This window comes from Antechinus flavipes, chromosome 1, assembly GCF_016432865.1.
Source record: "Antechinus flavipes isolate AdamAnt ecotype Samford, QLD, Australia chromosome 1, AdamAnt_v2, whole genome shotgun sequence".
NCBI lineage: Eukaryota > Metazoa > Chordata > Mammalia > Dasyuromorphia > Dasyuridae > Antechinus > Antechinus flavipes.
In genome coordinates, this window is record NC_067398.1 from 120,552,425 (window position 1) to 120,574,531 (window position 22,107).

At 36.5% G+C, this 22,107-nt stretch overlaps 1 protein-coding gene across 1 annotated transcript in view; it reads left to right on the top strand.

Annotated features, from left to right (window-relative positions):
- Positions 1-1,177: 1,177 nt before the first annotated feature.
- Positions 1,178-22,107, top strand: part of SLC1A3 (solute carrier family 1 member 3) — a 107,665-nt gene continuing 86,735 nt past the window's right edge. Inside the window, exons 1-2 of the mRNA XM_051989962.1 lie at positions 1,178-2,039; positions 3,590-3,880. Coding sequence (XP_051845922.1) covers positions 3,700-3,880 — 181 coding nt within the window. The 5' untranslated portion in view covers positions 1,178-2,039; positions 3,590-3,699. The remainder of the gene's footprint in view (positions 2,040-3,589; positions 3,881-22,107) is intronic.

A 22,107-nucleotide genomic window follows, 5' to 3' on the forward strand; every position in this document is an offset into this window, starting at 1 on the left:
AGGAGGAACCAAGGTTTCTCCTTTCCTCCAAAGAATTTTTTTTTTTAATTGAACCACTAATCATTTGCTAGAGCTCTCCCATTCCAGCTATCTTGAAACTTTTATGTAAGTCCCAGAGGGCATGGAAAAATCTGTTAACCACCTGGAAGAGACTAGCAATCATTTCATTTCATTCAATAGCTTTAAAAAATTTTAATACTTAGTTTATCACCTATCAATAAAATTGAACAATCTACTGGGCATCCTGAAAGTGGAGTGACCCAACTTGATTTGGTTCACTGATTAAATCACCCCAGTTTTACCCTAGTAGGAAGAATGCTACTATGAATTTTCATATATATATGTGACCTCCTTGTGGCATCTGTCTAGCAGTGGGATTTCTGGCTCAGAAGATATTGTGGGTTTTTTGTTTCTTAGCATAATTCAAAGGTTTTTGTTAAACTGAGGCTAATATTTGTACTTTATAATATTTATGAGAGGCGGTGAACGGTTAGCTTAGGAAACAGGCCTCAGAGCCAAGAAGCTTGTTTCAAGTTTTGCCTGTGATCCTGGGCAAGTCATCTAACAGGCAATTTACTAAGTTGAAAAGCAATTATTGGTTGGCAGTGATAAAAGCAGTCCCGTCACTCAGAGTTGCCTCTATTAATGACATCACACATTGGAACCCTGTCTTCCCTTTATAATTTCAATGTTTATAATCATTTACCAATTTCTGATTTCTTGTTAAGAATGAGACAGTCCTGGGTAAACCCTTTCTTCTCCACCATTTCTCCAAATTTACCTGTAGAAAAAAAGAACCGACACGCTTTTTAGTTAACAGGTAAAAATGGTCAGATTTCACACGGTAACACTGCAAATTTTTTGAACAATAATACGAGATGATTACTGTGATTTGGAGCCCGTGCTTTCATTTTTATAGAACTGTTTTCTCTGCCCAACAGGTCGTGAGCTTTTGGGGTGATCCATGCTTTAAAAAAGTATTTTGATTCCCAGTCCGCCCTCCATCCATTTTCCTTTTGAGAAAAGCATATTACAACGGAAAGTTACATTCCCCGTTTAATGAGGTTTGAAAATAGTTTAGCATCCTTTCTCATCTGGGCCATTTAAACCCCAAATTGCCTTTTGAAACCCAAAACTTCCTCCCAGGAAAAGCTGGCCTTTGCATTTGTACGCACTGCCCTTAGAAAAGGACTTACTTATTTTTTTTTTTTTTTAATGTATTTTCTGCATTGGAAGGGACTGAGGTTCGTTGCTCTGCCGGCAGCGTGTGGAGCGAGGGCAGCCAACGTGGGTTATAATGGGCTTTTTCCTATCGGCAGGTCTCATCTTGTTTTTGAGAAACTTTAGGCAAAGTTGAGAGTTTGGAGCAAGGCTTTTCCCCCTCTCCATACTTGGTCACGTTCCAGGTCTTTCCGGAGCAATGTCAGGTTTCGTTCCCCAGCCTGGAGAAGGAGTCTTGCTCAACACGGCTGGTTGTTCCGCCGGGGCAAAAAAAAAAAAAAAATACACTCTCCTACTTCTTTAAGCGAGAAACGGCGAGATGTTATGTAATTAAATTTCGTGTTCTGAAAGTCCGCTATGGAACGTCCGATCCTGAAGGCTTCCAGTGTTCTGCGTGCGTGCGTGCGTGTGTATGTGTATGTGTGGGTCTCTTCGGCAATTCTTCCTGGTCCTGATTTTGCATTTCCAAGGAAGGCGAACTGACAAAGCGTGGAAGTGGGGACAACAAAGCCCTGAGAGGGCCGAGGCTAATCAATATTCCAGAGCCCCTGGGGTTCCCCGCTCCTCCCTTCCTCTTCGGCGATGTTTTCGCTCCCCGCCACCCCCTTCCCACTCCCCTCGCGCGGATCCCAGGCTCCGCCCCTTTTCTTAAGTTGCCCTGATAGTAAGTGGCTGTTTCAGAGCGGAGCACATGCGGAGTGTCAGCGCTCGCCTGCGCCTTTCTCCCCGAATTTTGTTAGCGCCCGCTCTACCTGCTGGGGGATTTTTGCCTCGTCCCTCGCCTCCCGGGGCTCCAATCCACCGCGGGATCTGAAAAGGTAAGTTTACTACCTGTAACTCTTCCCCGGTTTCATTTTTCATCTTCTGGCTTTGCCAAAGTGGTTTGTTTTCCGGGGCAAAGGAGTGGGGAGAGTGAGCTAACTAGCCATTTTGGTAGTATTTGAATCCAATCGTTCCAATCGCCTCTCCGAGTCCGTATTTATCATTCGGGCGAGGCTGCGGGCAAATCGTGGCCAAAGATGCGGGAAGGGACCAAGATGGGTTGGTCATTGTAAAGTTCCTGAGGATGAGATTCTTACTAAGTAAAAGATCTGTTCGCTTTCTTCTCCCCTTCACCCCACCCCCAAGCGACGCGTTTATCTAATACTTTTGAACGTGGTCCTGCATAGTCATTCCCCCCCTCCCCTCACATACTCACCACCTGCAATCTTATTTAAGAGTCCAAACTGCTAGACAGCTGTCTTTTCCATACTCCTTGTTTGCAGCTGAAGAATGCCTCAATTTACATCCCCCCTAGCTATATGCAGTATCACCCTCAGACGTCCACCGATGCTTCCAATTCTGATTTTGATTCATCCTGGCGAGGATCAGCTATGAATTGGAAAATACCGTAGGACAGTGGAATGGAGCCCTGGATATCAGAACAATTGACTTGCACCTAGGAAAAAAAGTTTTTGCTTAAATGTTTTTTTGAATGATCAATGGTCCTAGAAACTATCCACATAAAGTTCAAATATCAAAGAAAAACATTTGGAAAGCCCCCAAATTAAGCAAATCAACGATAAAATTTCCTCATCGGTGTATTTTTATGCAACAGAAACAAATGCTACTTTCTAGTTTGTAGTTATAATAAGTGAAAATAAATTCTAGCCACTGATATTTTACAGATGTGCTCAGAATACTTTACACATTTTTTTTATGGGGAAAAAAATAGTTACCCACATAAAACTGCCAAATCTATTTCCTTGGTATATCATGTATCCATGTATTCACTAACATGATCTCTAGATAGATAGATAGACAGATGGATAGATATAGATAGATATATCTATATATCTGTCACTATTTTTCTGTTTCTATCTCTCTGTCTCTCTATTTCTCTTTCTTCCCCTCCTTCTCCTCTCCCTCCCTCTCTTTCCATATTTATTAGTTGAAATAAATATTCTGACTTTTTCTCAATGGAAAAAAGGGAAGCCATTGTATTTTAATCTATGTAGCAGAAAGACTGTGACTTCCAAATTTTTAAATCTTGTGACATTTTATATTACTCTACATATATTTGCAGTATATATACAAAGTAAACCATCAAACATTTATCAAGCACCTTTTGTATACCATGGCAGTTAAGAAAGAAATAGAAAATAGTCCCTGCCAGCGTCATTTAGATTTTCATACTTGCACTCAAACAAAATATGTACAGTGTGTTCTTGAAGCCTGGCACCTGAGAAGTTGCACCGCTTTTTAACACTAGGCTTTCTCTCCCACTCCAGACGATGTTATACAATGTATTTACAGACGAGAAAAGTGAGTAGAACTGATTGATCATTCCTGAGGTGTATGACAGTGTTCTGTACCTCTTGTATTCTAGCTGTGCTGTCCAATACTAAGGAAGGGAAACACCTTGGGTTTTTCTGGAGAGGAAATTTGGCAGTTCGGATAAAAAAAAAATTCAGAGAAGACAACACTCCCTGAAGCTCAATGACTAAAAGCAACGGAGAAGAGCCCCGACCTGGGGGTAGAATGGAGCGGTTCCAACAAGGAGTCCGAAAACGGACACTCTTGGCTAAGAAGAAAGTACAGAGCATCACAAAGGAAGATGTTAAAAGTTATCTATTTCGGAATGCCTTTGTTCTACTCACTGTCACCGCTGTCATTGTGGGTAAGTCATTGGATCCCAGAAGTATATCTTGTTTCTCCAGGGCTTCTGGCAGCCCAGGGAAGTTATCAGATGAGCTAATTGTGAGTGATTAGGAGGCTATCTCCAGTTTTCTTCTGGATTTGTAGATATTTATAACAGAGCAGTTTGTTGGCCTGTTTGGGATGATATGTAGTACACATGTGGGAATCTGGTGGGAACATCATTAGATGTTTTGCTAGGTCGTAGTTTATATAGAGAAAAGAAAGTATTTCAGAAGCAAGTGAATTATAAATGGCAAAGTGCTGTGTAAACTATAAAGAGTCATATAAATGTACAGAATTGTTATTATCATTATGACTATTCAGAATGGAACTATAACTATTAGACAGGAGCAATTCTTTAAAAAAGCAAACTGGATTCTGCCAAAATGCAATTACCATACGATGTCACTTCCACTTTAAAAAAAGTGCAATTAGCCTGTCAAAAAAGGAGAGATACAGGTCTCCAGTGTTAATTATGGGGTCATTGGTTGCTGGGCAAAAGCCAAATATCAGAGCTGAGCAACCAAAGGAAGAATTATTTGGGAAGGGGAGCTCTTTAAGCAAGAGCTGCAAAAGTTCAATGAAAAAAAAAATGCTTTTATTTTGTTCAACACTTTCCCTTGCACACAGGACTCTTTCATTCACATCTTTATAAAATTCATAGAACTCTTCTGAACTTCTAAACTTATGAAACTTTTCAAGCTATTATTAATTCTGCATTGTAAGAAGCATGTGAATACTAATCTGTATTAATGAAATGTTATCATTTTACTTGACTGAAGTTCTACAACATTTTCTTTTGTAACTTCCAAGAAACATTAACTCAAGAAAGGCACTATCATATTTTCATATTTAGCATTTTTACTAGGCTAGAATACAACCTTTAAATTGGCTACTGTTGTAAAAAATGAATATCCCAATTTTCAATAACTTCCCAAAAATGACGTCAATTAGGTTTTGCTAAAATATCACTATGAAGAATTTTGTCACAATTGCAAACACAGGCTTAGCCATGATTTCAGGCTTATATGTAATTTACAACTGGTCTTCTATAAACTAGTAAAAATTCAACAAATTACAAACACAAATTAAAACATCCACCAAAATATAAATAACAATCTAAGTTGTTCTAGTATAAAATGAAATCTAAGTGAAAGGGTCATTAGCATCACAAAAATTTGAGCAAACAGATTTTGATAATACTGGCTCTGATGTTAATTTCTAATTGATTGACCAGTTGGTTGGTTAATCATAGGATTATAGATTTAGAGGTAGAAAAGTCCTTACTAGATATCAGGTCCAACTTTTTCATTTTACAGATGAGAAAATTGCAGTCCAAAGTTGTCAATGTGCTATTCAAACTCAAGTCATAAAGCCAACTCCAAACTTATAATTCTATCAATTATGACATGTTTTCTTGAGTTTGGACTTATTCAAAGAAGAGATATTAGTATTTGGCTAGGGAATTGATAATGAGATCATAAGATTTCTTTTGGTAGCTTATTACTTTGAAAGGAAGAAGAGTCTGAAAGTTTTTTCCATTTCATAAATATCTAGTGGATTATGTTTTGCTACAAACCCCAATCTTAAGCAGTCTAAAAATAATTGAGGTCTTGTGAGACATGTTAGAAAGTGAGGAGGAGAGAAAAAAAAAGGGAAAAGTAGAGAAGTGAAAAGAAGAGAATAGAAGACTTTTCTAGACTTCTCAATAGAGTCCCATTATCAATGCTGGATATTCATAAATAGCACACAACTTAGTTGAAACTCAGAGTGGATCAGTTTTTCTAAGCAGAGACTCTGTCACCTCTCTAGTAGTAAAGTCATTAAAGTGTCCTTGATGTATACTGTATAATAATTCAAGAGCACTCGTATTTCTTGTTGGCTATTTTTTCTTAAGGAAGAAGTAAAGAAGACCATTAAAATGGGGCCTTCAGAGGGGTATTGTTTGTAAGATAGACTTGTTTGTAGAAAGCCTGAATGAAGAGAAGTGATGAGGAATCCAAAGAGAAATCAGAATATGTAGAAGGCTCCCAAAGAAGTCAGTGAAAAGAACCAAGATCACTAATGAAAGGAAGAGGATGCCTGTATTTAAAGACCCAGTTACCATATTGGTGCTGTGATTCTCTCATAATACAAGTGAAGTTGCTAGGGATGCTTTTCCTAAGAGCTGTGGGAACTGAGCTGGGAAAGATAACTTGGCTTGAAGCCTGTTTCATTGCTTTTGCTGACAGATACCCAATAGTAGGAACAACAACAAGAAGACACTAACAAAGAGGGGAAAATAAAAGACCTTACTGACAGTCAGGGAGACCATTTGGACTCTATATCAAGGATATGTATAGTCACTAAGTCACCAGAGGAAAAGGAAGAGCCTTCTCATTAGGTGTACCTTCCACCAAGACATTTGTGTGAACAAAACCGGTATGAATCTCGTCACTGGGATGCAGACTTACATTTACCAGCACCTCCACAACCCTAAGAAAGGGGGAAAGAACAGGCTCAGACAATGTGGTGGGTTTTTTTTTAATTTGACTTCTTTCACATCATAGATATAAAGATAATGGGCTAGGGGGCAGAAAAAAATAAAGCCAAAGAACAGTTATTCTCCCCAAGTGAGGAGCTAATATTTTTCATTTTTAAACACTCAGGATATTTTTAGTAAACTTTACTGAAGACAGAATGTCTTCTTGTTTTTTTGGTAGAAGGAATATGGAATTTTAAAGTAGAGAAGTCCTTAGAAATATACAGGTGAAGTGCTTCTGCCATGATTTATATATATATATATATATATATATATATATATATACACACACACACACACACACACACACACACACACACGTATATGCTTAGTGAAAGGGTTGGGATCTCAATCTAGGTGTTTAGACTCCAAACTTTGTGCCACAAAAATATATTCAAAATGTACATTACAAATATGAAGCAGAGGTTAGAGGGGAGTGGTATATAACTTTAATTTGTGCAGTGAGAAGCACAGTTGCTGAATAAAGCACAGAACTGGGACTGGTTCTGTGCTATTTCCTCAATGAATCCAAGTCAAATTTTGGCCCATCAATTTGACAAAATATTTTATGGAAGGAAAGTCACCCACACTCCTAAATCTTCCATGTTCTGGGAAAAGAAACAAGTTATAGTGGACAATGGACTAATGTTGGAGATAGAAAAATCTGGGTTCAAATCCTACTTCAGGAATTTCCTTTGTGTGTTACTGTGGGCATGTCTTGTAAGCTCTTTGTGCCCCAAGCAATATTCTAAGATTGACTCCCTTGTGGACCAATTATCAGCCAGAATTTCTGGAAAGTATTTCCTTTACCTGGAAGTCTCTAGACCATGAATAAAAACAGATCTAGACCAAAAAAGAAAAAAAAACAAACAACAACAACCAAAAACCCCCCCAAAAAAAACCTTATTCTAGACATTATGAAATAAGGTAGTAGCAAATAAAGAAACTAAGGACCAGGCTAAACAGTAAATAGGTCTAATGAGATCTGTTGTCAGAACAGTTGTTAAATCATTTGGGTGCCCCAAACCATCAATGTAAGAACATTATTGCCCTCCATTCTTCCAGGAAGACTTTCCTTGATTCAGAGGGATTTGGGTCTTGCAAAGATGGTCCTGGAAACCAGGCAACTTAAGTTCAGGAGAAGATAAATCCCTCATCTCACTAAAGTTCATGTATTTTATGAATATAGGGCATTCTCAAACTCTAGGTAATTATTAATGGAATTGGCTGGAATATCGAAGTGTGTATGGAGCATGGTGTAGCTTTGGTTCAAACAATGCTTGAATTGTCAGCCCTGGTCAGGATCTTCATCAAGTTAGAACAAATATGAAGACCTTCAGCAAGTTTCCACAGAAATATCTCAATTTAAGGGACAAGAATCAATGGCTTCTTGGAAAGAATAAGTATCTAGACAAAATTTTTGGATTATAGATCTAGAGTCTGAAGGGGTCTTAAAAATCATAGATGAGCAAACTGAAGCAAAGAGAGATTTAGTGATTTGCCTGAGTTGATAATAATGTTTCAATCAACATATATTTCATTAAGTGCCTATAATATGTTTTATTTAAGGCAAGGTGAATACAAAGTCATTTAATCAATTTTGTTGTTGTTCAGTAGTGTCTGTGTCTTAGGGACCCCACTTGGTGTTTTCTTGGCTAAGATACTGGAGTGGTTTTTTGTTGTTGTTGTTGTTGTTGTTGTTGTTTTTTGCCATTTCCTTCTCCAGCTCATTTTACAGATGAGGAAACTGAGGTAAACAGGGTTAAGTGACTTGCCCAGATTCACCTAGCTAAAAACTGACGCAGAATTTGAACTCCAGAAGAGGAGTCTTTCTAATTCCAAGATGAGCAATCTAGCCACTATGTGTCCAAATTGAAATTTTCTATGTGCACTATGAGATGAAGGAAGCTTCAGAAATCTAATGTGTGTCAAAGAGAGTAAGAATCAAAAAATTTAAAAGTTCCTACCATCCAGAAGCTTCAATCCTATTAAAGTATACGTATATGTTCATAAGTATATGCCAAATTCATATAGCAAACGAAGAGGAAGTCAAGAAAGTTTTATGTAGGATACAACACTTGAAGCTGGATATAGTGGCTCATACTTCTTAACAGAAGGATGAAGTTGGTGGATTGGCTGAGCTTGGGAGATATGAACTAGAGGAAAGAGAGAACATTTATATAGTATTTATTATGTGCCAAGAACCATTCTAAATACTTTTTACAAATATAATGTGTGGTGCATTAAGCTGATTGTGTATCTATACTGTCTGGAACTAATATAACAAGCCTCCAGGGTCAGGAAGTAACTAGGATGCCCACGGAGGGGTAAATCAATCCAGGTAGAAATGGAATAGATCAAAGTTCCTCTATTAATCAGCAGTAGTATCAGACTTGGAAGCCTAGGTAAGACAGCCTTTTTTAAAAAAAATAATACAAGACAAATTGTAAAAGAAACAAGCTATTCTAAAACGTAGAGGTGAAGAAGTGATTTTTAGACATGATAGACAATCAGATGAAAAAGCAGGGAGTCATTTCCCATACCTTCCATTTACACTGTATAGATCTTGAATATATCCATAATTATATATATAATTATAATTAATAATTTCAGTTATTTATATGTCATTTCCCCCATTTGCATGTGAATTCCTTGAACATAGAAACGATGTTTTTGCCTCTCTTTGCATCTTTAGCATTTAGCATAGTGCTAGAACATTGTAAGCATTTAAAAATTATTTGTTACCAACTTGCAGAGGCTGGTTTTAAAAGGAAAAAAGGAGGAGGAAAAACCAAATTGTTGGATTATAGAGTGTGGTAAAGGAAATAAAATATAAGTTGGAAAAGTAGGTTGGGAAGTCAACAAATCAAATCAACAAACAATAAAATATTGTGAGGAAAGAGTTTAAGATTCTAAAATCATTCATCACTCCATTATTAAAAGTTGAATCCCTCAGGGAACTATATTATCCCTGACTCACTCCTACATATTTCAGGACTTGGAATTTCATTAATGCAGGTATTCTCTCTGTTGTCACAGCCCATGACCCTTTTATAAATTAACTGATAGCTTTCTAATGTGGTTTCACACGCCCCCCCCCCCAAAAAGAAAAAGATCATCCTCAGCCAATCTGGTGATAAGCCTCAAACTTAGCTAGCCAAGCTGTGCTAAATGCTAGGTGTACAAAAAAAGGCAAAAGACACACAATTTAGTGGACAATATCAAGTTACCATATTTTTTTAAAAAACCTTACTATAAGAAAGACTTAGCATAGTATCTAGTATGTAGCAAGCAATTATTAAGTATTTATTGGTTGGCATATTGATGTACAGGGCCATGTAGCATGGGGTAACCTTGGCTCACCATTGCATTAAGTGTCCATAAAAATTGAAGAACAAATGGATGGTGTTTATATTTAGAGCTATCGATTTCAGGATTGTTAGTGGGTATGCCAAAAATGGAGCTGGAGGGCATGAGAGTGGGATAAGACAAAGAGTGTCCTGGAAGGAGTCTAGGGCTTGGAATCAAGGGGCTGGATTCTAGTCTAGAATCACCACCATTTAGTAACTGCATGAGCTTGAGCAGGTCGGTTTACCTCTTTATGCCTCTGTTTCCTCAGCTGCCAAATGAGTTATTTTAAGTGATCCCTAACCTCTCTGAGTAAGAAGCCCCAGAGCTCTCCAGCACAGCAGTCTGGGTTCACTGCTTTGGAGCTCTCCATGGTGTAAATCTACATTCAGCATATTGCCCACCTCTTCTATCAAGGGCCATTATCAGGGATGTAAATAAATTTACTAGTAGAAAAACAGGGAGGTTTCAGCTCTAGTACTCCATGAATGTGAGGCGGGGCCAAAGGAGGTCAGAGACGTAACCCAAGTTCTCTAGTTTTATCTTGCCTCAAAGGTCTATCGTGTAGGGGAAAGAGTGCTGGGCAAAAGAAGTCAAAGGTTCTGGGTCTGGTCCCAACCTTGTCATCAATGACCTGTGTGATCTTGGGCATATTACTTAACCTCTCTGAACCACCATGGTTTTCCCCACCTTCATACTCCAGAGTAAAATGAATAAAAAGGAAACGAAAAGATGAAGGATGCTCAAATACGGAAACATCCCAAATAATTTCCAAACAGAATCATGTCTGGAAATAGGAAGGTAAACAGTAGCTGACATCTGTAGAAAACTCTAAGGTTTATCAAGTACTTTTCCCCACACCAATCTGGTAAGGTAGGTATTACAAGGATTAACATTATTATTATTGCCATTTCACAGATGAGGAAACTGAGACTCAGAAGAAGATAGTGATTTCCCCATTATTATATCAAGTATCTAAAGACTTTTTGAATGCTTTAAATCTGTCTCTATCTCATTGCTTTTCATATTAACTTTCTAAGGATGGTTCTAAGCCATCATTGGCTCCATGGTGATACATAAATGCATTTAGGAAAAAAACAAACCCAACCAACCTAATTGTATCATGACAAGTTGGTCATTTCTCCTCCTCCTCTTCCTTCTGTCCTCTCTCTACCCTCATCTTTCCCATTGACTTTGTCCCTCCTAAATCAGATTCCAGTTTGGAATTTATAAGCTGAGCCTTTTCTCTCTCCCGTTTAAACCCTATACCCTGTAACAACTAGGTCCCTGGTATGGCCGAGTTGTCTTACTTCTTGTTTGCTTTATTCATGACCTGGATTCAAACATGGATGCTTACTGGTTTGGGATTTCATACAAGTTACCTAGCTTTTCAAAAGTTCAGTCACATCACATAGCAAATGAAAATAGCCAGAAATGGGCTATTATTCAGTGGAGATTAGAAAGTAATTTATTAGTGGTAGGCCAAGAATAATGATCACCAGAATCTAATCTGGGTACCTATATGGATGTAACTATCTTGGAACAATTATACATAGATTGCCCTCATTTTTAGATGAGTTATATTCCTAAAATTCTATCTTAAGGATGGAATTCTGACACATGAGCTTTCACCTTCTTCTGTGTAGATCTTAATAGAAACCAGTATATGACAAATATGAAATATAAAAACAAATATGAAAAGTGAAGGATTGACCTTTATTAAATGGTATACAAAGAACAGAGTGGGGAGCTGGGGAGTGATGAAAAGTGAAGACTGCTTATAATCAGTCTTTCTTTGTTTACAGAATTGATTTTTTAAGTAGAAGAAAAAAGTTTCCACATAATGGAAAACAGAGGGTGAAATTCAGTCTAGCTAAACAAAGAGTGCCAAAGAGGACAACTTCAGCTACTCAGATGAGCATTGATTGCTGTGTTAAAGTGGCTTTAAGAAACTTTAAATAAATTTATCAAGGAATATATAAACATCATCTTTCAAAATCAAAAAAACCAAGTGCTATTAGTGATGATTAAAACAAAAAAGTAGTCAAAGCATAGGTGATTTTATATTTTTCACATTCTCTCTCTCTCCCCAGAAAGTCAAAGGAACTTTTTGGTTTGTCAGGGATGCGTTTCTCCCAATCCTAAGAGAACTGGCTGATTCCACTTTCCACATCTCAAGATGATGGTTCAAAAAGCCAATTTTTGTAACACTTATGGGGACTCCATCAGTATTAAGCCAATATCCCAAGAAAGGACATGCATTTAGCAGACAAGATGTAGAATCAATGACTATAAATAGGCAAGAGGAAAACTGGTGGCCTTCTGAAAAAGAAGTGTAAGTGCTGAATCCAGTGAAATGGAGTAGATCCATAGATGGATATTAATATTGGCTGAATTAAAGTTCTAGAAGAGAAAGGAAGAAAAAAATAAATGAACAAGGATTTTAGAAAAGAATTATAAAATTCTACTCTCTTCCTATTTCTAAATTAGGGATTTGTTTTAAATAAGGAACTAAAATAACACTAATAATAACAAAGTTCTGTATAAATTTTAAATATAATAACTCATTTATCTAATGATTTAATATTTGAAAAGTACTTTGCATAATCTGCAACTCTGCAAATCATTTTCTTTATTCTCACAAAAAATAATAACCAAGAAAAGTGTGACAAGTATTTTTATTTCATTGTTGTTATTGTTAACCATGACAACATTACTACTATTAAAGATCATTAGCAAAAATTGAGAAACAAACAAATGATACAAGGCTTTTCTTTTCTATTTCCAGTGGGGGAGAGAGGACAAGAAGGAGGGTGATAAAAATTTATATCGCATCTATGTGCCTGACACTGTGTTAAGTGCCTTTTACAAAGATTATCTCATCTGATCCTCACAACAACCCTAAGAAGTAGATACTATTATTATTCCCATTTTACACTTAAGGAAACTGGGGAAGAGATTATGTGACTTATCCAGGATCACACAGTTAATAAGTGCCTGAGACTGGCTTGGAACACAGATCTTCTTGACTCCAGGTCCAGCACTAAGGTAGCACCACAGAAGCATCCTGATCCCAAACTCAAATTTATAGGTCAGTTCCCTCAACAACAATTACACTAGGTTAAAGGCCTTCCGTTGATCCACACTCCTAAAGCTATAGTTCATGAGCCTCCATCAATGTGTTTATCTTTGAGTAGTAAGTCAGAAAATATAATTATCTCAAGTCAAAAACAATTGTAGCAATAATACTTTCTCCCCTTTTATGTAAGTTATTCTCTCTCACAAATATACTTAAGAATTAGCAAGCAGAGTAAACATAAAGGTCACAAGGAGGGAAGATAGCATGGTACGGTGAAAGAACACTGGTTCTGTTGTCAAAGGATATGGGTCCAAAATCTACTTCTTATACTTCAGATTTATGTGACCTTGGATAAGTCATTCAACCTCTCTGGGTCAGTTTCCTCATTCAAAAATGAGGATATTAGACTATATGACATTTATGGCCCTTTCCAGTTTTAGATATATGATCCTAGTATTCAAGGTAAGCAGAAAAAAGTCTTAAAACTTCTATTCTGATGCCAGAAATAAAATTTTGATGTGTTTTTGACATGTAGACCTTTATTTTTTGATAAGTAGCAGTATGTGTTGCAAAATACACACACACACACACACACACACACACACACACACACAGCACAATTTTCAAACCCTATCTAGTATGAACAAATGTACTAAGTTCAGAGGGACAAGTAAACTTAGGTAGAAGACAAGACTTTTCCATCAACACACTGCATTGGCTTGTCCAAATTATTTTAAACTTTTCTGTAACTCAGTTTCCCTATATATAAAAGGGAATAATATCACTAATTATTCACCAACACCAAGGTTGACATAAGAAATGCTTACTTTTCAATCCTAGTCCATGATCTAGATTAATGTTGAAATGAAAGACTTTAGTGGATCAAGTGATCAATACATATTTATTGATTAGTTACTAATTACTTAGCCCTGAATAAAATTCTATGAAAGATGCAAAAGAAATTTAAATGGAGTCCCTGCTTTGAAGAAACCTAAGTTTAAAAAGTTACACAATCACAAATGATACAATAAATATGGTAGCGATGCCCTAAGTCATTTCACTTATATTCTTAATTTTCCCATAAGATTGGGAAGAAATAGGGATTAGTATCTTAATTGCCCAAAAAGGATATAGCAATGGAAGCAGGGAAGAGTATGTCATGAATAGATACATCACATGGTAATCTATCTAAGGAAATCTAGAACAAGATACCAGATATACACTTCCATAGAAGCCATTTTTATTTGTTTCTCTGTTTAGAAATGTTTTTATTAGACACATGTGCCCGTAACAAATACATGAGAGCTCCAGTAGAGAACTTGAAATGTTTCCTTGACAATGGCTTCCATTCCTGTGAAATAAATGATTGGGTCTTACTGTGCCATGAAAATTTTTATCAATATTCAGTCAAGGTGACAGAAATGAACCAAGTTCAAATTTAGGATCAAAAGCAAAATTTCACTTCTTTTCCCAAATTCCACCATCTTCTCTTTCACTTTCTATGAAAGAATGTCACCATGTTATAGCAGTCATTCTTGAGTAAAGTCTCAAGGAGCCATATGATTTGATGTAATATTTAAAAAAAAAAAAGCAAAATTTATTCCTTCACCATAGAAAAGATTGTTGTTATAAGGCAGCTTTTGAGGTCCCTTCCAGCTCTAGACCTATAATCATGTTATTAAAGGTCACTAGTAGAAAACACAGAAAAATAAATAAAATACAATTCTTGACTTTTTCAATTCATTCTCTTTTAGAATAAGTTTTACAAAAAAGGAAGGAACTGACTGATTTTTCTTCTTTACTGAAAGTAGTAAAAAAATGGTAATGAATTTGGTATTTGTCAGAATTATAAATTCATTGCTGAGCAGAGTTCTTGTAAATGTGAACTTCAGGTTCTACAGAACCTGTGGGAATGTTTAAGTAAACCACTCAAAGAAATATTTTTTCCCTTATTTCTGTTTTTCATCTTCAAACAATGTTCCAAACTCAATTTGATAGAATCAGCAACTCTAGTTTTTGCTGGTTAGGGACTTAATTGTCTTCTGGTCAATTTGGTATGTTGATCCTATGTGGAAGAGATTGTATGTCTCATCTTGGGTGGGCTAAAGCATCTGGTAGCTTTCTTGTGGACCAGGATGTTATTGTCCAAGGATAAGCCTGTCTAGTGAAGTCAAAATGATTATTATTTTTAGATTCCCTTTTGGCATCTGGGTTCCTGTCTATTCCCCAGTCATTCTTGGAGAAGGCCTTTTGAAGATTCATACTTCCTGATGTAATTTGTTGATCATAGTGCTGGTATAGTAGATCTTGTAAGATACATGATAATTCTTTTTTTCATTCATTAGTTCATTCATTCATCCATCCATCCATCCATTCATTCAACATCTATTCTTAAACTCTAGAGTTGTCAAAATACCCAAATCCAAATTCCATTTCAAGGTGAAGTGTACTTTTTATTGTTTTTTTTCCCTATTCACCTACACATTTTAATAGGATCATAAATTTTGAGCTGAAAGGGACTAGTGCATCACTCTGTACAGGAAAATCCAGTACATCCTGTCATTTTTCATATAAAGAAACTAAAATCTGGAGATTCCAGTGATTTGACCAAGAACACATGGGTAGGAAGTGGCAGAACAACTATTTGAACCCAGATCCTCCAACTCCAAATCAAGTACCACATTGCCTCCTGGTTGGAGTAAAAGAAAGGAAGTCAGTTTTGCAAAATGGGCTGATGGACAGCAATGTCCTTTGTCTTCACAATGACCACTCTATTGCTGCCTTTTCTGTTGATCTGCCATGTCCACTTGATTTTAGCTTAGAAACTGAGATATTTAATCTTCCAATGACATGTTTGTTATTTGGACTCCTCAGGGGACTGGGACATACTGTTCAAAGGCTCCCTTTTTGAACTTTTAAATACAAATGAAGGAGAAATAACTCAAATCAAATGCAACTTTACTCATTCAGTCTCGAGTTGGCAATACTTATCTCATTTTCTTTAGCCCCAAATATAATGCCCCAAAGAGTCAGGGATGTCAAATCTCATTAGAAGTCATTTTCTTTGTAATTGTAATTTTCTTTTATTCATAGTGTAAACCAGCAGAGGATCTGTCCAGGGACAATGAAACTCTATTCATTAGCTCTGTGTCACTCTGAGTGAAATCAGTTCCCACCAACAGTAATTCTGTCTTACAGACAAGGATTTAGCCATTCCCTGTTCTAAAGTAAAGCAAGGCACCTAGGAAGCCCGTCTGTGCCCTGTTATTGTCATTGAGGAGGGGGGATTGTGGACTGTGAGAACATGTTTCAGGGGAAGCTTTTTTCATTACTGGGCTAGAATGTAATCAGAAACCTGAACCACTCACTAAAAAAGCAATCCGTCTCTGTATTCAGAACATTTCCTCTAGATTAGTTTCTGATCACTGACCTTGAAGGTTGTCTCACCTTTTAATTCTTCAGAGCAGAATTAATTCTGTTAAAGAAGAGGGCTGGGTTTAAAGAACACCACACCCTCTTGGTAGGGAGGTGGGGATGAGAAGGGTGAACTTTGAAAACTAGATATGAATTTGATTTTGAGCAAAAGCCAATTTAAATTTTTCCCTAAGCTTTTGCTTAACCAAGTCAAAAAGTAGGGGAAAATATTCCATAGTTACTTAGAAATTTAAGTAGGAGAAACAGGCCAATTTTCAGTACCCTATACATAAGGATTCCTGAGAACTGCAGAATATTCATAAAAGTACTACAAATAAACCCATAGTATAAAATATATTAACAAATGTGTACATCATAAGTTCCAAAGAACTTTGATTTCATTATTCTGGGTCTTCCCACTATTGAAGGAATTATAACACTTTCCTGTCTTGGAAGATAATTTGATGTCCTGATGGGATTTTTTAAAAATGCAAATCAAATAGTGGATGATCTTCTGGTAATAACCCTACTTGCACTTAACTACAAAGATTTAGGATACAGACACATAGTTAGCCTCTCATAATCTTTTCAGCTCAGTAAAAACTAACAGAGATTATGCTTAGCTGGTATAGTCTTCAAGATCTCAGACTCACCTCCTTATTAAAGACATTAAAGAAGTACTTTAAGTACTTTTTAACCAGAAAATATAGATACAAATTTACTCATAAATGTGTGCACACATATATGTACATAAACATACATATATGTATATGCATACACACACACACACACACACACACACATATATATATAGAGAAACAGAGAGAAAGAAATGGATCCCTCCATGTATAACATACAAGCATACATAGAAATTAATTGGTTCAATGGCTACAGAACGTCAATTGTCAGAACACTTGGATTCCAGAACCAACTCTTGATACTCATTACTGTGTAATCCTAAGCAAATTCTCTAATTTCTCTGAATCTCTCTTTTATCTCTAAAATGGGAATGATTATATTTCTCTTACTGGATCACAAGGTTATTGTGGGGTAAATAATTTATAAGCCATAAATTCTATAGGAATTTAAGTTCTCAACACTATATTATTATATAAAAACAAAGTATGATGTATAGAAAGCCAGTCTTGGAGTCAGGACCTCAATTCAAATTTGACCTCACACACATCTGGGGATTTTTAACAGGGAGTGATCCTAAGCAAATAACTTAATCTCTCAGTGTCCCTGGCCAGTCTCTCAGACATGAAATTGTAGAGCAGGTGCTGATCCACATTTGTGGAGGGAGTTTACTGAGGTAACATCAAGAGTGTCTGGGTGAATACACACACACACAAAAAACAGGTAACACTAAAAACTAAAACAGTTTTAAACGGTACCCTGCTGCTAATAGCTGGAGTTTGAGGTAGTCACATACTCAAAAGCTCAAAAATCATTCTTAATCCTCAGTCTTATTAAGTCTCAGACACCTCCAGGACATAAACCTATAGTAGCTGAGCAGACCCTCGAGAGTTGTAACAGATATTGGAAGGCCAGGGATTCTGCTTCTCCTGATGCCTGGATCTGGTCACAAAAATTAAATAATTTTAATATAGCTCCTATTTAAATAATAAGTTACAGACTGCAGAATGTATTCTATAACCAATCAGTCTATAAACATTTATTCTGGGGATACAAAAAGAAGCAAAAAATAATCCCTGCCCAGAAGAAACATACCATCTATTTGGGAATAAAAATATATGTGTGTATATATATACACACACATATATATTTATTTATATGTATGTATGTGTATACACACACACACACACATATATATCAAACTATTTACAGAATAAATTGGAAATAATTAGCAGAGGGAAGGCACTAGAATTAGGAGGAGTTGAGGATTCTAGTAAAAGTTGGGTATTTAGTTGGGAGTTCAAGGAAGCCAATACAATCAATTGGCAGAATTGAGGAGGAAGAGCATTCCAGGCTTGGGAGACAGGAAGAAAAAATACCCAGAGGCTAGAGATAATGTCATGTTCATGGAACATTCAGGGGGCCAGGATCATTGGATCAAAAGCCAGTGAGTTTGTTGTTACAAATGTGACTCTCCCTCCTTTACTCATGGATTGAAGGGGAGCAAGCAGGAAAGGAATTCATGACTTGCTCAAATTCACTATTATTGTTCTGTAAGAAATGACCAGCAGGATGAATACAGAGAGGCTTGGAGAGACTTATATGAACTGATGCTAAGTGAAAGAGTAGAACTAGGAGATCATTATACACTTCAACAACGATACTGTATGAGGATGTATTCTGATGGAAGTGGATTTCTTTGACAAAGAGACCTAATTGATAAATGATGGACAGAAGCAGCTACACCCAAAGAAAGAACATTGGGAAACGAATGCAAATTGTTTGCATTTTTGTTTTTCTTCCTGTGTTATTTCTATCTTCTGAATCCAATTCTCCCTATGCAACAAGAGAACTTTTGGTTCTGCACACATATATTGTATCTAGGATATACTGCGACATATTTAACATGTGTAGGACTACTTGCCATCTAGGGGAGGGGGTGGAGGGAGAAAGGCGAAAAATCGGAACAGAAGTGAATGCAAGGGATAATGTTGTAAAAAAAAAAAAAATTATCCTGGCATGGGTTCTGTCAATAAAAAGTTATTATAATAAATAAATAAATAAAATTCACATAGGAAGTCAATTCACACAGGCCTCCAGGGGTAAAATTTGCTCTGTCTTCCAAGAACTCAAACAGCAGAATTTCACATGCTTTTACTGTCCATTCCCTCTGACTCAAGATCACACAATCTAAGGCTTATTATCTCAGAGGTTACACCTGAAGAATAATTCCCATTCCAACATCCCTCCACAAGTAAGAATCATTCAGCTTTTACTTCAAGTTATTCAGGGACAGAACTCACAATGTCCTGAGGCAGCCTGTACATCTTTGGACAATTCTCATTGTTAGGTAGATTGTCTTTACATCAATCCTACATCTTCTTCTATATAATATTTCCCTAGATAGATGGAGCAGTGGTTGTACAGCAGTAAGACTTGAGTTCAAATGCAATCACTAGTTACTTATTAGCTGTGTGAATCTGGGCAAGTCATTTAACTCATTTGCTGCAACACTAATATGGGGTTATTAGCAGCATCTACTTAGAAGAATTATTGTTTAGGTCAAATGAAATAAAACTTACAAATTGTCTGGCACATAATAGGCATTATATAAATGTTTATTCACTTCTCTTCCCCTCTCCTTCCTCACGCTCCCATTATTCCTAGTTCTATGAGGGACAGATTTTCAGGTATGGCTGGTCTGCTTACCTTAATGATTTTCTGCTTCTCACAAAATATTACCTAATTTTTTTCATTTCACCTTATTCCTCAAGAAAGCATGATTTTACATGGCTTCACCTTCCACCTAATAATCTACCAATTAGAGATCAAGTTGGGTTACCAAATATTTACTTTAGAAATGCAAACACTGTCTCCATCTCCCCAAAAACCTTAAGGAATTGTCCATTTATAAATAGTTTAGTCAGACTACTTTATTGGCCCAGTTGCATCTAGATCAAGGAAAGAGAGGGTTTGACTGGGGAATGGGGAGGCTGAAAGGAGTGTATGTAGGTAAGTCTGAAGCATGGGCAACTGGGGCTAGGGCAGACTTGGGGAATTGCTGTGGTGGGGGGCTTGGGTGAGCATGAGGGTTATGGGGATCTGGAGGCCTGATAAAGAGGGGCACCAAGAGGTGGGGGAAGTGGGAAAATGTCAAGGACAAACTTTACTTATTTCAAAATTTTGCCTAGGGCCAGCCCTGCATCCTGGAAAGGGGGACGAAATTCTTCCTCCTCCTCTTCCCTCCTGCTCACAGGACCCAGAACTCAGGCTAGTACTAATGGGACTATAGTTCTACTATATTATGGGTTAAATAGGCTTTTTTGGGTTGGCCTGGGAATTTAATCACCTTTTAGAACATTGTTTCTATGGGAAAATGTGTCTTGAATTCCAAACAAGCAATTTACAAGGTAAGCTTTTGGAATACATACCACTGGTAATCTGCAGATCTGCCTGAGTTCTTAAATCACTATTTATTTATTTACCACTTAGGCTTTCTGGTATTCTGACAGGTCCCAGCCCCAAATGACATGGTTATTTTGTTGAATGTGCTTAATGAACATTTCAATTATAATTGATTTTCAAAATACTAAGTGTTTAAGTATATTTTCTTCAAAAATAAGTAATAAAAAGTACTATCACTAATATCTGTAATATAATAATAATAATAATAACTATAATACCTGAGAAAAACAGCATGGCATCCTAGAAAGAGACACAGCTTCAAAGGCTAAAAGGTCAAGGTTTAAATCTCATTGTAAACACTAGCTTTCTGAGCCTGGGCAATTCACTGTCACCTAAACCTCTCGGTGCCCTAGATATAATAAAATCATAGTTTTCAGAATAATTGTTGGTCTGCCTTTAGCAGGGAAAGGTTCCTCACCAGGAGCTTTTTATATGGGTTAGATCATAGGCCAGGACAAATAACACCAGATATTTGTAAAGCATTTTAAAGTTTGCAAATTGCAGATCAACTAAGTGACTTGCTTAAGGTCAAAATTTTATATGTATGTGTGTATATATATATATATACACACACACATATATATATACATACATACATATATATATGTGTGTGTGTGTGTATATATATATATGTGTGTGTGTGTGTGTGTGTATATACACACACAGACATATACACCCATATATATGTATTATGTGTGTGCATATATGTATATAATATATGCATATGTATACATACAGAGAGAGAAGTATATATACACACATACCCACACATTCATATAAAAAAAAAATGACCCATGCAGCCTGCCATAGATAGGCAAAATAGATCTAAACATTCATTACAAGCCCAATGTTTGCATGTGGCTGATTTATTTTGTGATTTGGACTGTGCTCCAGTATGCCTCTAACCTGGTGAATGTTATGGTGAATAGCTAAGACAGTACATAATAGATATAGATATAGAAACATAGATGTAGATATACAGATGTAAAGAAAGCAAAATTTGGGAATATTAAAGATGAACCCATCATTATAGAATGGTACAATGATTGACTCTGAAAAATGCTTTGGGAATATAATGACTCAATGCTTCTATAGATAAAGGAGTCCATGTATAACTGACTCCTAGTTTAAGGAATTGTCAAAGTGCCTTACTGAAGCTGGAGAAGTTGTCAGCTTCTTGGAATCACCATATTGCAGGATGTATTTTGATGACATTCAGTCAAGTGGCCAAACTGCTTCGCCCACAGATTACCTTTAGAGAAAGGGGGGAAAGGAGGAGGGAGGACAATACAGATAGACTGAATTAGAATCAACTGTGTCCAATAAACAGAAGCATAAAATTTCTGGAATTTTTGAAGCCATCATGAGAAATCCTATTTATCTTGAAATCAGAAACATGAGAAATACAAAAATAGAAAAAATTGTTTAGTACCATTTACCAAAATAAAATCAGCTTATTAGTTTAGGACTACACAAATGTATCACGCGCATGACTTGATTGACTCTTAAAATTATCTTGTCTGTTATATTTAGAGCTGTGAAGAATGAAAAGGAAAAAAAAAAGAAACAAAAATTCAGTGAAAACCAGTTTTTCTGTTATTGTTTTTCTTCCATTCCTATAAGAAACAAATTTGTTCCACAAAGTTGCTGAAATAGTGCCAAATGAGATTTACAAAATTTGAGGACAATACAACTTTTTTAAATTGAAGAAGTAATCTATTTTTATATTATTTATATTATATTG